The sequence below is a fragment of the Haemaphysalis longicornis genome, unplaced genomic scaffold (genome assembly GCF_048455015.1).
Source record: "Haemaphysalis longicornis isolate Haplotype H1 unplaced genomic scaffold, Haemaphysalis longicornis Haplotype H1 scaffold_10, whole genome shotgun sequence".
NCBI classification, from domain to species: Eukaryota; Metazoa; Arthropoda; class Arachnida; order Ixodida; family Ixodidae; genus Haemaphysalis; species Haemaphysalis longicornis.
The window spans coordinates 8,660,803-8,677,555 of record NW_027526204.1 but is presented as its reverse complement, the minus strand read 5'-3'; the positions used below and the strand labels follow the sequence as shown (position 1 = coordinate 8,677,555).

At 47.1% G+C, this 16,753-nt stretch overlaps 1 protein-coding gene across 3 annotated transcripts in view; it reads right to left on the bottom strand.

Annotated features, from left to right (window-relative positions):
• Nucleotides 1-4,254: 4,254 nt before the first annotated feature.
• Nucleotides 4,255-16,753, bottom strand: part of LOC144158162 (uncharacterized) — a 31,720-nt gene continuing 19,221 nt past the window's right edge. For 2 of the 3 annotated variants that reach the window (XM_077688838.1, XM_077688837.1), the window contains exon 6: nucleotides 4,255-6,123. In XM_077688838.1, coding sequence (XP_077544964.1) covers nucleotides 4,977-6,123 — 1,147 coding nt within the window. In that variant the 3' untranslated portion in view covers nucleotides 4,255-4,976. The remainder of the gene's footprint in view (nucleotides 6,124-16,753) is intronic. The other variant, XM_077688839.1, reaches the window with a different exon arrangement.

Below are 16,753 nucleotides of genomic sequence, written 5' to 3'. Positions count from 1 at the left end.
GGTCATCTTTTTTTGCGCCGCGTGCGGGGAAAAAAACTTACGAGTGGCGGCTGGCACCTAGGAAGGTTCATCAAAAGTGATAGAAAAAGTGATAGAAAAGTTTTTTTCTAGCAGTGGTCATTGTCTCAAAAAAAAAAGACAGGAAACCAGGGGAATTTGACCCTAGGACTTGTGTTCACGACCGTGAGGTGGGTCCTCGCCGCCACGAAGACAGGCGGGATCGCACTAACAGACGCCCAACAAGACGAACAATCGAGCGACCAAGGCAACCACATAGCACAACCTCAGGATACACCTGCGGGTGTGTCGGACGGGCTGCACTGTCACTCCGCCATACCTTCCTTTAGCCTCTGGGCATCGAGAATGTCCGCCGTAAAGTCCCTTCAACGGAGGAGGGACTTCATATTGACGTACCGTAAGATTTTCGGGGTCGGCGTACGTCCAACGTATATTTATCCGCTAGGGGTCTAGATATGTCCGGTGTACCTTTAATTTTCATTTCCGTCGGATGTAACTTCAATATAATTTACAGGTTAAGCCGGACATAACTCTAGACACTGGCTTAAAGTTTCTACGAACGGAACTTGAGTACTTGAAATAATTTTTTTCATAATCTTTGTGGACTCTGCGAATATTTTTAGGCCAAAAATAATTTTTGTACTCACCGGAATTAATTCATGCATGAGAGGGCTATACACTGTTTTAAAGTTCCGTCGGACGTAACTTTAGTTTTTTTTATTTTGGGTTACGTCGGACGTAACTCTAGACACTGCGTTAAAACAAGATTAGAAAAAAAGCCCTATACAATAGCTTTCTTTTTTGGAACATGTTAACAGGTCGATCAACCTCATGCCGACTGTAGGATGTGACTTGTTTTAGAGGGGCTCAAGCAGAGATGAGCAAGTAAGTTGTCGTTGCAAGACAGCTTCTGCGACATGCACCCAAGTTGGGCTGCCAGCAGTTTACATGCAAACAAAATTGTATGCAAGATGTTTGCAGTTTCATTGCATGGTTTAAAAGAGATTGGTGTACAAAATTTTGGAGAAAGTTGGAGTTTTGACGTGTATTATTTGTCTTAGGGGTTCCTGTGGAAATGTACCATTATTCATTTTATAAATTTTTTAATTGATATAGGAGCGTTAATTTGTACATGCAGTTCTGTGTTCTGGTGTTCTGTATTTTTTATTCAAGATACTCTTATGGCCCCATGGGCATTAATGAGGGACGTACGTGGTGCATGAGCAGATTAAACGAAGAATAATAACAGAAGAGAATTCTTGCATGCCACACGCATGCAAGAAAAAAATTAAAGGAAAAAGATACAGCAGAAACGTCAAATTGTGTCCATACGCATACCAAAAAACATACATGCAAGAAACACATTTAAAGTGTACTGTGTTTCAGCTATTTCATCATTTGAATTTTGAATGATAAGCTTCTAAGAAAATATTTCTAGTGCTTGACCTGTTGTCAAAATGGTATTTCTTTTTGACTTTTCAGTGACAGAGGTCTCAACAAGCATCTGGATGCACCTACAACGTTTGGCTGGGCACCTCTAATACCTGTCATATTCTTTAGCTGCGAAACTGGGAATAAATAAAACTAAAAACTGTCTCCATCCTTTGGTATAGTCCTTTTACATTTTTAAAGCAAAATATTCAGGAACGTAGAAATACTTTGGAGGACAATATACCAGCACTTGCATATCATCGCCCCCTGGCCACTTATTTGGTATTTGTGGTGCAGTTTAAACAACTACCAGGTAGTCAACATTCACAACCATTTCAAGTTGCACCTCCGGAGCTGAAAAGTTATAATTCGTTTGTCCGAGGAACATTCTTAAAGGAGTACTGACACGAAATTTCAAAGCTGTGATAACTATCTAAAACGCTTCCTTTTTATCAGGAGATATCTCCCAGCAAGTTTCAACAGCAACAGTTCAGCGAAACATATTTAAAATCCATTTTAATCTTCGCCCGCACGAGAAAGTCCAGAGCGGGCCGACATGACATCATGTGCTACTTGCCCCAAACTGCCGACGTCGGGGCTCCCGTGACAAAGCCGACGCGCTGGCTGTGGTTGGCGCGCGCTGCTCGGACGTGTGTACACGTCATGGTTTTGGGACTGACGTCATGCTGCCCGGGCCTGTGGGGACGGCGAAGATCTCGGCCGGTCTGGGCGCGCGCGTGCGCTCGCTCGCGCGCGCTTCCAGAGAGGCAGCGATGGGGCAAGAATGGTGACGTCATGTGATACATCCTGTTATGGCGGCCGCTCGGCGTTTTTCAGTCGAAACCGAAACTGGCACGAATAAACGACGCCGTAAATGAATGTTTCCGCTGCGCTCGACCGTCTAATCTGTCATTCTATGATTAGTGGGCTGGTAGGCACGCATAGCAGCGAAAAAAAACGTAACACGAAAATTTCGTGTCAGTACTCCTTCAAGGTGGTCACAAGAGGAAATGATAAAGATTGAGATGCAACACTGCAGGTTCATTTACAACAGCAGGTTCCAAAAATTTTGCATATTTTAATACTGCCCTTCACATCTGCTCTTCGAGCCTCTAAGTTGGAAGCAATGTAATGCTTGCTCTACATCGGTTACTACAAAGGGCTAGTGTCATAGCAATCAAGCATCCTGCAATAACACAAACTTGTTTAGAGCCACTAAATAAGCTACGTTACCATCTATCGCCAATAAATGCGCGCTTGAATGACCTGATCTGGAAACTGTCTCGAAGGGGCAATATTTCATCCGACATTTTTTTAAGTTTAAAAGTGGCACACTGCACAAGTAAAACTATTGCGATTACTGTTCTCTCGGGTACACGCGCGCGCTCCTAGGAAATTTCGCAGCTCTGCACGGAATTTTTCTTTTGCTTTTCTCATCGTTCTTGAAAGAAGCAAGAAACCTAAATGGAAAGGTAATTCAGTGTCAGAGAATTAATGAAGAAGACGTCCTCCAAGTTTGGTGATTACTTCGTGCGGCAGCAGTAATACTAGCCTCACGGAGGGGAAAAATGTTGAAGTTTATAAGAGTAAAAGAACCAGCCCATGACAAACTCAAGGCGATACCATAGACGCGGCTAGGCAGGCATGCTCCGCATTCATAAAAAAATTGTCATCAAGCAAGACACCCATCAGAACTGAAATAATTACAAAAGGAAGTGTCAGTTCCAGTTGTTTCTTGAGCCGTGTCAGTTCCGGATGTTTCTTGTACCGTCTGCTGCTAGACGCCGGCAGAAGTCTACTGGCTCGCTACAACAAATTCCCTAAATGTCCCCTACTTTTGTCCCCAACTGACAGTGGTTTTAGGAGCCAATTAAAACGTGGTATATTTTCCTTCTTTTAGCCGCATGCGGCCGAAGCTGCTGGCCGTGCTGCGAGGAGTCCGGCCACTGGACCAGGTGTGATTAGGGACCAAGGGCGTAGCTAGCGGGGGGGGGGGGGGATGTTTTGGTGTCGGAACAGCCCCCAAAATTTTGTGAGCGCGGTACTCCGCCTCCCCCTTATCGGCCTTTTTTCGCTCATGATATTTACACACTTCACCGATATTTAAAAATCTAAAAACGAAGATATTGTTACGGGACTAAGGTGGGCAATGCCTCACAGCTCCTTGAACCAACGACGGTGACGACATCCATGAAGTGCCTGGCGCGCACTTTGCGCGCCAGGCACTTCAGAGGAATCTTGTACACAACGCTACGTCGGCATTTCACAGAGACGTCTCTGTGCTTGATGGCGCAGATCGTGTGGCAGACACTATATCGGCCAGACCGGCAGATGCTTAAACGTTGCCTCCAAGAGCACAAGAACAAGGTCAGGGGCGTTGCCACCGACGGCTAGCTGGCTGCCCACTAAAAAATATCTCGGGAAACCCGTGTCATCCTCTGTACGACCAAACAACCGTCTTGCATTTTCAACGCTCGGGCCTGACAAGAGAAATTGTGGAAGCGGCAGAGATAGCAAGGTCGGGTGATCAATGCGTCAGCAGGCCGTGTGTAGCTTTATCGAAACTTGAATTGGATTTCTTGTCATAGGCGGCACGTCACTGTTTTTCTTGTTTTGCCCACCGTTTTTTTTATGTTTCCCTTTCCTCTCCCCTCTCTTCATGCTGGCCAGACGTGTTTATAAGCGCTGGCTCTGCAATAAACTTTTTGTTGAAAGTTAGCGCTTGTCCCGTCCACTCCTTGTCCTGTGTTTTTATTTAGCGCGTTTTCCGTCTGACGATGAACCAACACGCCCAAACCTTTTCCCTTCTGAATAAAAATGTGCTGTTTTAATTACAATAACTCCACTAATACTCATCACTTTAGGAAAATTCAAGAAGGAGGTGACTTCCAAAACATTGCTTTATTTAACACATGTAAATCCATGTATCAATGGTGGGTGTTTTAGAATGCCTTAAAAAGTGACTGTTTATGGCCAAAACTCTGACACACATTGTAAACATGGGGCCTTTACAGCCTCTTTACAATATTTTGCCCTCATTTACATGTAAATTTAAAAGAACTCGATTTTGACAAATGCTACAGGCATGAGATTGTTCTCCACGATGGAATCTTTCATATGTCAAACATACGTTTGGGCAAAACATTTTTGGATATACATAGCAACATACGTTTCACGAGTGCAAATGCTTCTGTATGAGCTTTTGTTAAATGTTCCAGTTTTACAAAAGTACAACCATTTACGAGTAACAAAAAACTGAGAAAAAGCTCTCCTGATTTATCGAACACACACAATGCTGAGGACAAAATCACTAGCTATATCACCCAGGAGACTTATAGTGTAACTATTTTGATGGATATTACACAGTGCATTGCATTAGAGCGATCCTTCATTAAAAAACCGGCAGCCTTTTCTAGTAAGCTGATTCTTTCAGATGTTCTACAAGTGTACGGGTTCCCACTGATGTGAAATTCTTCATGAGCAAGCAAGTCCCTTTTCTATGTGTAAATGTGACAGAGGATTCACAATTAGGGCCTGCTCTCAGAGTGCACTTTTTCATGGGAGACCAGGCTGGATCTATGAACAAAGCTCTTCTGACAGGTTCCACAGACATAGGGTTTTTCACCAGAGTGCTGTCTTTCATGAGTAACCAGGTGGGATTTGTGAGTAAAGCTCTTCTGACAGATGCCACACACGTAGGGCTTGATGCCAGAATGCGATCTTTCATGAGCAACCAGGTGGATTTTTTGAGTAAAGCTTTTCTGACAGGTACTACACACATAGGGCCTCTCACCAGAGTGTAGTCTTTGATGAACAACCAGGCTAGCGCTTTGAGTAAAGCTCTTCTGACAAGTGCTGCACACATATGGCCTCTCTCCAGAGTGCAATCTTTCATGAATAACCAAGCTTGATCTGTGTGTGAAGCTTTTCTGACAGGTGCTACACACATTGAGGCTCTCGCCAGAGTGCAATCTTTCATGTTTAACCAGGCTGCCTCTTTCAGTATAGCTCTTCTGACAGGTCTTGCACACAAAAGGCCTCTCTCCAGAGTGCAGTTTTTCATGTTTAACCAGGTTGGAACTTTGAGTAAAGCTTTTGTGACAGATGCCACATACATAGGGCTTGATTCCAGAATGCAATCGTTCATGCTTCACCAGGTCACCTTTTATACAAAATCCCTTTTGACAGGTGCTACACACAAAAGGCCTTTCTCCAGAGTGCAATCTTTCATGATCAGCCAATCTGGTTCTGTGTGTAAAGCTCTTCTGACAGGTGCTGCACACATACGGCCTCAGCCCAGAGTGCAATCTTTCATGATCAACCAGGCTAGCTCTCTGAGTAAAGCTCTTCCGACAGGTGCTACACACATACGGCCCCTTGCCAATGTGCAATCTTTCATGATCAACCAGGCCAGCTTTTTGAGCAAAGCTTTTCTGACAGGTGCTGCACACATACGGCCGGTCGCCCTGGTGCAATCTCTCATGGTCAACCAGGTGGCTTCTTTGAGGAAAGTTCTTATGACAGGTGCTGCACACATAGGGTTTCATGCCAGAGTGCACTCTCATGTGGCTGTCCAGGCTGCATTTTTCGTGAAACCTTTCTTTGGCACACGATTTCACTTGACCAGGGCGATACTTGCATTGCTGACAGGACAGGCAGGAGTGAAGCTTCCTTCTGGAATGAATTTTTTCACTGTCACTTGAAAAACTTAGTTGGCAAAATAAGACACAAGGATAAGAAATATTGACTGAAAATATTTCAAGAAATAAGTGAAATAATTGTGACCTCTGTGAGACACCAAACTACCTTTCTGCCCAATATATAAATTTACACAAACTCTGCACACTGCACACAGAACAGAAAAGTCAAGGTGCCTGAAAACTTTTTTCAAAGTTCCCTAGCATATAATAAAAAATTTTATTGTTTGACAGAATAGTATGGCAGCAGGTTACATGTTCGTAGATAACAATGCAAGTGCAGTACATTAAATTTTCAGCACACAAAAGAAAACTATTTAGGTCACACTTGTCCAATGTCTGGTAGTGGCAGTTAGGTATGTTATGAAAGGAATATTAATAATTATTCATCACGCAAACCCAAATACATAAACATTACGGGCTTATATGCGCGGTTGCAACAGCCAAAATACGATTTGGAGCAATTTTTGAAGCAAGAAAATCGTGGTTTTGGAGCAGGAAAATCCAAATTTGGAGCAGGCTATGGCAAAAATATACCGTATGCTCCGGTGTATAAGCCGCGTTTTTTTTCTGAAATTTTTGTTGGTGCCTTTTATCCACCGGTGAGTGCGACTTATGTGTGGAATGAATCCGCAGTACATGGCGGCTGCGCGTGGTCCGCGCGTGAAAAGGTGCCTGTGTGCTGCGTGGTGTCAGCGCTCGTTAAGAGACACAGCTCTATGGTCTAAATAATGAATTATTTGTTAGCCAGTCAGAGGAAGAAGGCTTCAATGGTTTTTGCCTCAATGCCGTCTGTAAGTACATGCCACCTGTGAGTATCAATAAGCCATTATTGAAAAGTTAGTTCTTCTGGACTTTGGATGGTAGATCTACGTGTCTAGCACTGCTTACTGGGAGATGCGTTCAGAGGCGGCGGTCGCCACAACCATGTACTTTCGCCGCACTTTTAACAAACTGATCCTCTACGAGTTTACCTGATTAGCAAGTGTGTTTAACACCGGTGCACCGGTGCGCCTTGAACACCGGTGTCTTGAACACCGGTGCGACCTATATACGTTACTTTTTTCGTAAAAACTTTTTGAGGGGGGTGCGACTGATAGAAAACTGTGACTTATAGACTGGAAAATACGGTACCCTCATTTTGGAGTACCAAAAGCTATTTAAAATCGCTTCAGACATGCTTTAGCTTCATCGGAAAATGTCTTGCAAATGTGACCAATAAATCCCCAGAAAGTCGCAAGGCATGGTGTATTTATGCCAACCTGCACAACAGGTTCATCAAGATCAACCAGCAAAAAAAAACAAAAGAATGGTGTAAAAGCTTCCAACGATACTGTTATTTGTACCCTAAAGTACGTGCCCTTGCTGCATAACAAATAGCTTTTCCGCCTGAGTAGCATCTGGGTGCACTAGATTGAAATAAAAAAAAAACCTTTTCAATAAATGCTAGAGATATATATATACATATTACAGTAGATACATGACTAGTGCAGACTTAATTGGTATGACATCAATGCTTTCACCTTCACAAGTTCACCAAGAGTCTGCTCAAAGCTTCCAATTTCTTGCTGGTTTTGTGCAGCGCATCATCTACAAATCACCGCTGCGGCACTTGCAGTATGAACTGTACCAGTGCATTTGCTGTGTGAGAATTATACTCGCACCCACTCAGCTTGCGACAACGAGCTGCTTTTGTTATTGCAAGCGACATGCATTCCATGCCTCTGTAGTGCACTTGAAGGCCATGCACAAGGAGGCGGCAGCAAATTACATGGTTCGGTTGTAGCTTATTATCTGCCCGCAGTACGTTTACAACAGCACCAAGAGTGCAGATCACTGAAAATACTTATTGAAATTGGGAATTTCATGATAAGCCACGTGTGCTCGTTGGTGGCCGGTATCGCACCTCTGCCCTTTTACCGTGATTAACACAACTGGGGTAACTATGCCACAAGTAAGGTTGCCCTCGCTCTAAAGAGCAAGTTTAGGCATGGGTACAGTGTACTAGAAGAGGCATAGCCAGCATAGGCTATGGACAGTGCATGAAGGCATGGGCTGTCTGTCTCGCTGTTTGAGCAACTGGATTGGATGACATACAAACCTCAGGTTGCCAAAGCGTTAAAAGCTTTGCTAAAGTTAGCGAAAGTAGGAAACTTTGCGCCTAGTCGGGTGTTTCGGTGCAACGTGGCGCAATTTTCCAAATATGGTGAACTCACAAGTTATGTGCATTTACTGCTGCAATATTTGATTACCTTGCTTTCATGTTATAAGAACCCGGAGATGGGGCCATCACGAAAACTCAAAGCAGACGACGCGTGCCGTTTCACCACTTCTACCTTTCCCTTCAGCGATGCAGGAGCATTACCGTATTTTCCGGTGTATAAGACGCACCGTTGTACAAGACGCACCCCCCACTTTTCGCAAGATTTAAAGTAAAAATTAATATATGATGCACCTTTGTAAATGACGCACCTTTGTAAATGATGCACCTTTGTAAATGTAAAAGAGCTCAAAAACACTGTTATAAAAGTAACAAAGACGTTTTAAAATAAAACTTTACGAAAGCGCAGCTTGGAGACAGAAATTACCGTGTTTTGGCAGCTGCAAGTGCACTGAATAGCTCGCGATACAGCAGACGCCATGGCCGCTGACGCCTTCGACTATGTGATCGAGCTAATCCAGAAGTAGCCGCTTCAAGCCAGTAGTAGCCTCAGAGCTTGTAAACAAGTCGGGACGCCATTTTCCATTTTTGGTCGGTGTGCTTGGAGCTCAAACTTTATGTGGATTCCCTCCTGCGAGATTTTCATTCCCAGTGCTTCTAAACCGGGCGTCCCCGTGAATGTTTGCCCAGTGGGTGGTGGTGGAAGCTTGGGCAACGATCCCGAAGCCATGGCGGCGGCATCGCCGCACAAGTCGTTATGGCACCGAGAACGCCGACCTTTACAAGTGCGAAGTGGGAAAACTTGGATACCACCACCTCTGACAGCAATTTCGCAGTGTCCCTGTCGTCTCGCCCCGATAAATTTCATTGTGCGCAGACAGTTCATTAATTCTTGGTGTCTGCTTAGCTTGGTGTGTGCTTTGCTATAGAAATACCTTTTTTACTCTCTAAACTGCACCCTCGCCTTATAATCGAATATGGTTACACATAGGTGAAAAAAAATTACGTAATATTGCACAACCATGGAAACATCCCGCATAACTGCAGGAGAAACACTTTATTTCTGGAAGCCTTCAAAACCTTCATCCTCAGATGCGCTCTCGAAAAGTTCAGCTCTGGCGGCAGCGTCACTGGGGCTTCCTCGCACGAGAAACACTTCATTCCTGGAAGCCTTCAAAGTCTTCATCCTTAAATGCGCTCTCGAAAAGTTCATAGTAACAGCGCTAACAACACAAGACAAAAAGACGAGGGCACAAACACGGCACTGTTTGTGCCCTTGTGTGTTTGTGTTTGTGCCCTCGTCTTTGTGTCTTGTGTTGTTATGTTTGTGCCCTCGTCTTTTTGTCTTGTGTTGTTAGCGCTGTTACTATGAACATGTACCAACTCGCCCAGTCTTCCGTTTGAGCTTCGAAAAGTTCGGCGAGCTCTGGCGGCAGCGTCGCTGGGGCTTCCTCGCACGAGAAACATTTCACAAGAAACGCCTCATTCTTGGAAGCCTTCAAAGACTTCATCCTCAGATGCGCTCTCGAAAAGTTCGGCGAGCTCTGGCGGCAGTGTCGCTGGGGCTTCCTCGCAAGAGAAGCACTTCACGAGAAACACTTCATTCCTAGAAGCCTTCAAAGACTTCATCCTCAGATGCGCTCTCGAAAAGTTCGGCGAGCTCTGGCGGAAGCGTCGCTGGGGCTTCCTCGCAAGAGAAGCACTTCACGAGAAACACTTCATTCCTAGAAGCCTTCAAAGACTTCATCCTCAGATGCGCTCTCGAAAAGTTCGGCGAGCTCTGGCGGCAGCGTCACTGGGGCTTCCTCGCAAGAGAAGCACTTCACGAGAAACACTTCATTCCTAGAAGCCTTCAAAGACTTCATCCTCAGATGCGCTCTCGAAAGGTTCGGCGAGCTCTGGCGGCAGCGTCGCTGCGGCTTCCTCGCAAGAGAAGCACTTCACGAGAAACACTTCATTCCTAGAAGCCTTCAAAGACTTCATCCTCAGATGCGCTCTCGAAAAGTTCGGCGAGCTCTGGCGGCAGCGTCGCTGGGGCTTCCTCGCAAGAGAAGCACTTCACGAGAAACACTTCATTCCTAGAAGCCTTCAAAGACTTCATCCTCAGATGCGCTCTCGAAAAGTTCGGCGAGCTCTGGCGGCAGCGTCGCTGCGGCTTCCTCGCAAGAGAAGCACTTCACGAGAAACACTTCATTCCTAGAAGCCTTCAAAGACTTCATCCTCAGATGCGCTCTCGAAAAGTTCGGCGAGCTCTGGCGGCAGCGTCGCTGGGGCTTCCTCGCAAGAGAAGCACTTCACGAGAAACACTTCATTCCTAGAAGCCTTCAAAGACTTCATCCTCAGATGCTCTCTCGAAAAGTTCGGCGAGCTCTGGCGGCAGCGTCGCTGGGGCTTCCTCGCAAGAGAAGCACTTCACGAGAAACACTTCATTCCTAGAAGCCTTCAAAGACTTCATCCTCAGATGCGCTCTCGAAAAGTTCGGCGAGCTCTGGCGGCAGCGTCGCTGCGGCTTCCTCGCAAGAGAAGCACTTCACGAGAAACACTTCATTCCTAGAAGCCTTCAAAGACTTCATCCTCAGATGCGCTCTCGAAAAGTTCGGCGAGCTCTGGCGGCAGCGTCGCTGGGGCTTCCTCGCAAGAGAAGCACTTCACGAGAAACACTTCATTCCTAGAAGCCTTCAAAGACTTCATCCTCAGATGCGCTCTCGAAAAGTTCGGCGAGCTCTGGCGGCAGCGTCGCTGGGGCTTCCTCGCAAGAGAAGCACTTCACGAGAAACACTTCATTCCTAGAAGCCTTCAAAGACTTCATCCTCAGATGCGCTCTCGAAAAGTTCGGCGAGCTCTGGCGGCAGCGTCGCTGGGGATTCCTCGCAAGAGAAGCACTTCACGAGAACCACTTCATTCCTAGAAGCCTTCAAAGACTTCATCCTCAGATGCGCTCTCGAAAAGTTCGGCGAGCTCTGGCGGCAGCGTCGCTGGGGCTTCCTCGCAAGAGAAGCACTTCACGAGAAACACTTCATTCCTAGAAGCCATCAAAGACTTCATCCTCAGATGCGCTCTCAAAAAGTTCGGCGAGCTCTGGCGGCAGCGTCGCTGGGGCTTCCTCGCAAGAGAAGCACTTCACGAGAAACACTTGATTCCTAGAAGCCTTCAAAGACTTCATCCTCAGATGCGCTCTCGAAAAGTTCGGCGAGCTCTGGCGGCAGCGTCGCTGGGGCTTCCTCGCAAGAGAAGCACTTCACGAGAAACACTTCATTCCTAGAAGCCTTCAAAGACTTCATCCTCAGATGCGCTCTCGAAAAGTTCGGCGAGCTCTGGCGGCAGCGTGGCTGGGGCTTCCTCGCAAGAGAAGCACTTCACGAGAAACACTTCATTCCTAGAAGCCTTCAAAGACTTCATCCTCAGATGCGCTCTCGAAAAGTTCGGCGAGCTCTGGCGGCAGCGTCGCTGGGGCTTCCTCGCAAGAGAAGCACTTCACGAGAAACACTTCATTCCTAGAAGCCTTCAAAGACTTCATCCTCAGATGCGCTCTCGAAAAGTTCGGCGAGCTCTGGCGGCAGCGTCGCTGGGGCTTCCTCGCAAGAGAAGAACTTCACGAGAAACACTTCATTCCTAGAAGCCTTCAAAGACTTCATCCTCAGATGCGCTCTAGAAAAGTTCGGCGAGCTCTGGCGGCAGCGTCGCTGGGGCTTCCTCGCAAGAGAAGCACTTCACGAGAAACACTTCATTCCTAGAAGCCTTCAAAGACTTCATCCTCAGATGCGCTCTCGAAAAGTTCGGCGAGCTCTGGCGGCAGCGTCGCTGGGGCTTCCTCGCAAGAGAAGCACTTCACGAGAAACACTTCATTCCTAGAAGCCTTCAAAGACTTCATCCTCAGATGCGCTCTCGAAAAGTTCGGCGAGCTCTGGCGGCAGCGTCGCTGGGGCTTCCTCGCAAGAGAAGCACTTCACGAGAAACACTTCATTCCTAGAAGCCTTCAAAGACTTCATCCTGAGATGCGCTCTCGAAAAGTTCGGCGAGCTCTGGCGGCAGCGTCGCTGGGGCTTCCTCGCAAGAGAAGGACTTCACGAGAAACACTTCATTCCTAGAAGCCTTCAAAGACTTCATCCTCAGATGCGCTCTCGAAAAGTTCGGCGAGCTCTGGCGGCAGCGTCGCTGGGGCTTCCTCGCAAGAGAAGCACTTCACGAGAAACACTTCATTCCTAGAAGCCTTCAAAGACTTCATCCTCAGATGCGCTCTCGAAAAGTTCGGCGAGCTCTGGCGGCAGCGTCGCTGGGGCTTCCTCGCAAGAGAAGCACTTCACGAGAAACACTTCATTCCTAGAAGCCTTCAAAGACTTCATCCTCAGATGCGCTCTCGAAAAGTTCGGCGAGCTCTTGCGGCAGCGTCGCTGGGGCTTCCTCGCAAGAGAAGCACTTCACGAGAAACACTTCATTCTTGGAAGCCTTCAAAGACTTCATCCTCAGATGCGCTCTCGAAAAGTTCGGCGAGCTCTGGCGGCAGTGTCGCTGGGGCTTCCTTAGCTTCCTCTTCTGAATCGCTACTGCCCCTGCTTTCGTCGAGTTCAGGCTGCCCGGGCACTGAAACTAGAAGGCCTGCCTTGCGGAACCCTGCAGTTACAGTGGCCTCTGATACCCCACACCAGGCATCGTGAACCCACTTCGCAACTTCACTGAACGAAGCGCGCCTCATGCGCCTTGTTGCCGTATAACTGTGGTCTCCTTCAGTCATCCACGACTCCCAAAGGCGCCGCAGAATAGCTTTAAAGCTGCGGTTCACCGCGATGTCCAGGGGCTGCAGTATTTTAGTCATCCCGCCTGGGATAACCGCTGCGGTGCAGTTTTTGACTCGGATCTGCTTGAGCGACAGCTCGGCGATATGGGCCCGCATACTTTCCATGACCAGGAGGCCCTTTTTGGCATGAAAAAAGCCATCTGGTCGCTTCGAGAAGCCCTTGTGGACCCACCTGCCCATGATGTCTTCATCTACCCAGCCCTTGGCATTTGTCTCTATAACAACGCCAGGCGGGAAGTTGGCCATAGTTTTTCTTTTTAAAATGGTCATTGGCGGGAGCTTTTTTCTGTCGGCGCAGCACGTGAGCAGAACCAGGCAATGCGCTTTTCCATGGCCTGTGGTTACAATAGTGATCGCATTATCACCTTTTGGTGCCACTGACCTTCGACATTCCATGGGAATGTCGAAGGTCAGTGGCACCTCATCCATATTTAGTATGGCTGTCAGTGATGCCATTACTTTCAATTTCTTTCTTTGTGAAAGACAGAAATTTCTCCACCTTCTCCTTAAAATCTTGCGGCAGATTCTGGCACATGCTAGTGCGGGCTCTAATCGCCAGCGCTTTGCGGCGCATGAATCTGGAGCACCAGGATGGCCCGCCAACAAAACCAATGGCGCTCATTTCCTTGGTCTGTGCTTTGAGGCGCAGCTGCACCGTCGACAAAGCCCTACCTTGCGCACGCTGTTCCAAAACCCACGTATGCAGGCATCCCTCAAAATCAGGCCATCGCGCTTTCTTGCCGCGGTCCGCCCTTTTGCTGCTTTTCATAGCCTGGAGCTTGTCCGCAGATTGACGCCATGTGCGAACAATCTTTTCGGTCACGTCGAAATGACGTCCCACTGCCCGGTTCCCGTGTTGCTCGGCGTAATTCACAGCAGCCCGCTTGAACTTCGCTGTGTAGCTTTTCCGTTTAGGTGGCATACTGCAGGTGAACATGTGAACGACTGCAACACAAGCAAACCAAACGAACAAAGCTGCAAATGGCGACTGGCCAATGGACCTTTTTCCAGTAGCGATCTCCGCATGCCAGGGGGGTAAAGCGAGCTCTGGGACCGTACGAATCGTGGGCGCTGACATGATACAATTCCCATGGTTGTCAGATCAATTGTATTCAGCCTTCTAAAAAGTTTTGTTCCGTAATTATTTAACTAAAACAAAGAACTGAAGCAAAATAGTTACAAATAATTGCCTCAGTAAATAAAACTAGCTTTATAAAATTTTTACTGTAATTAAGCTTTAATTAGCGGAGAAAGAGTAAGGGCATAGTTCAGTTTTGGTTTCGGTTTTCTTTAATTAAGTGTGCTAGGAAGTGGCGAGGCCCTTGCGCCTGACTTGCGCAGTGTGTGTGTGTGTGTGTGCAGTCTCCAGCTCAGATCTGCGTGCGTACAAAATGTGTACAACTGGTACAACTCGGATGCATGCGCTGAGCAAGTGCCTCCCCGGGCGCTTGCGAGGCTGTCATTCTTTCTTCACTTTAAGCACGCCGGAACAGCGATTCCGATCTGACCTTGACTACCGCAAGTTCACTACAGGCTACGGAGTGGCAGCCAGCGATCGTTCCCGTTGGAAGAGAAATAAAAGGAGCTTTTATAATCGTTCGGTTCCAGTTGCTTTATTCATGCAACTTCTTAAAGCTCTTCGTGCTTCGAACTTTCGCGCAAGCATTCGTGAAGGTAGAACAAAAAAATAGGTAACGAAATGCGGTTTCTTTTTTAATCAGTCACAGCAAATCAATAAGTCAATGTTCTCTCCTCGCGCGCTCTGTGCGGTAAATTACTGCCCATTCAATACTGCGCTGTCAGTCCCGCAAGCTTTCCCTTTGAAGTGGTGGAAAGCAGCTAGAACTTGACGAATACAGATAGAAAGGAAAACGGGACACGCCGCGGACTGTATTTCGCATGCATTCTTGGCATGCATGCATTCTGCCACTCCGTTGGCCTGCGATCGACCGCGCTCTTTCGTTCTTGTGCTTCAAAGCGCCGCGACTCACCGGCAATATCAACGTTGGCCCATGCGATGTTTTTTGTGTGTGTGTGTCAATAAAGGTTTTACATTGAGCTAAAGCCACAGTTCACTTCACTTCGTTTGAAAAGCATTGAGCGACTCGCAAAATGTCACAGAATGGCAAATAAAGCGGCACAGCGCGAAAATGCACAGAGGTCATACGGAGATTCATTTTTCTGTGCGCTCAGTGCGGATCAGCTGACTCCTTGGCGTCCTCGCGCATGCGATCAGACACATTCGAGCTTGCGCTCAAGTGTTGTGTACGCGTTGCCACATCTTGCTCAAATAGTCTAAGTACATATAAGTCACATGTACGCTAAACCGAAAACACGTCGGTTACCTACCCACAGGAGGTAAACTACGCAATGCTGTCGACGCCGCCTACATAAAATCCGCCTGGCCAGCGGTCCGCCATGTTACAATTAATCCCGGCATGCTTCGCTAGCCGGACGCGGAAACGCCACAGTACCACGTTGCCAGATTACAACCCATCGCTTTCGCTGTTTTTAGTAAGCAAAAGCTCAGCTGGCAACCTTCAAATCATTGTATCATGTCTGCCACTGTGTGTCGTACGGTTCCAATGCATTGGCTCAGCGGCGCGCTTTCCCTCTAGAGTCAGTATATTATCTCTATGCCGCATGCGCGGGCTGCCGGTCCGCCATTCTTGGCAGGCGCCTCGGGCAAAATAAACAAAAGCGTGCCCCTCGGTTTTCTACTTAGGGAGCGGCTATAATCTGCACGTTTTCTTTTTTTTTTCTCTTTGGACTCCTCATGGTGGGTTCGTACGTGCATACAATAATGGCTTTCTAAGAAAAGGGGCGAAGACTCTTGAGACTGACCACGCTGCCAGCACATGGCTGCCAGTGAGGGGGTTACGAAAATGAAAAAAAAAGGGGGGGGGGGCGCTTCGAACATGGCAGATTAGTCACGAGAACGTTCGCCTGCTACCGTGACATTCATGTGAAAGATGCGGGTGACGGGTCAGTGCGGGAGGGGCAGCAGGACCAGGATATTTTGTGCACGAGTTCTCCGAAAGCCAAACTTTCTTGGGGGTGTGCCTTACTGCAATTTTTAGTTCGCCGTGGCGGCCGCTAGAGGGACCGGTACTGGAAAAAGGTCCATTTTTCCGGTCGGCCGGCTGTGCCTGCAAGCAGCGCAACGGCGCCAGTGTCGCCATCTTACGTAATTTTAAGTAAGCGCTTGCGGCCTCCGAAACCTGTGTAGCCTCAGGTAATTACATTTATGACGCATCATTTGCACCTGGATGTTCTAATGGCAAAAAAAGAATAATCAGCATCACCACGTTTTATCACAATTTTGAAAAAAAAAACACACAAGACACATTGCTGTATAAGACGCACCGCCGAAAATTTTGAAAAAAAAAACCCGCGTCTTATACGCTGGAAGGTACGGTAATTTATCTTCGGGTATATTTTCTTTTCCTTCAGGCTAAGTTGCAAACCTTGGACCTTCAAGCGTGTTCTATTCCTCAGCACCTAAGGTGGAGCTAACAATGTGTTTATTTCCTGTTGCAGACTACTTCCATAGCTCCCACTGCGTTGCACAATATGCATGAAACAAAGTATAGCAGAACTAAAGAAACATTGTTCTTGAAATTCTCATGACCTCATAAATTTCTTAAAAAA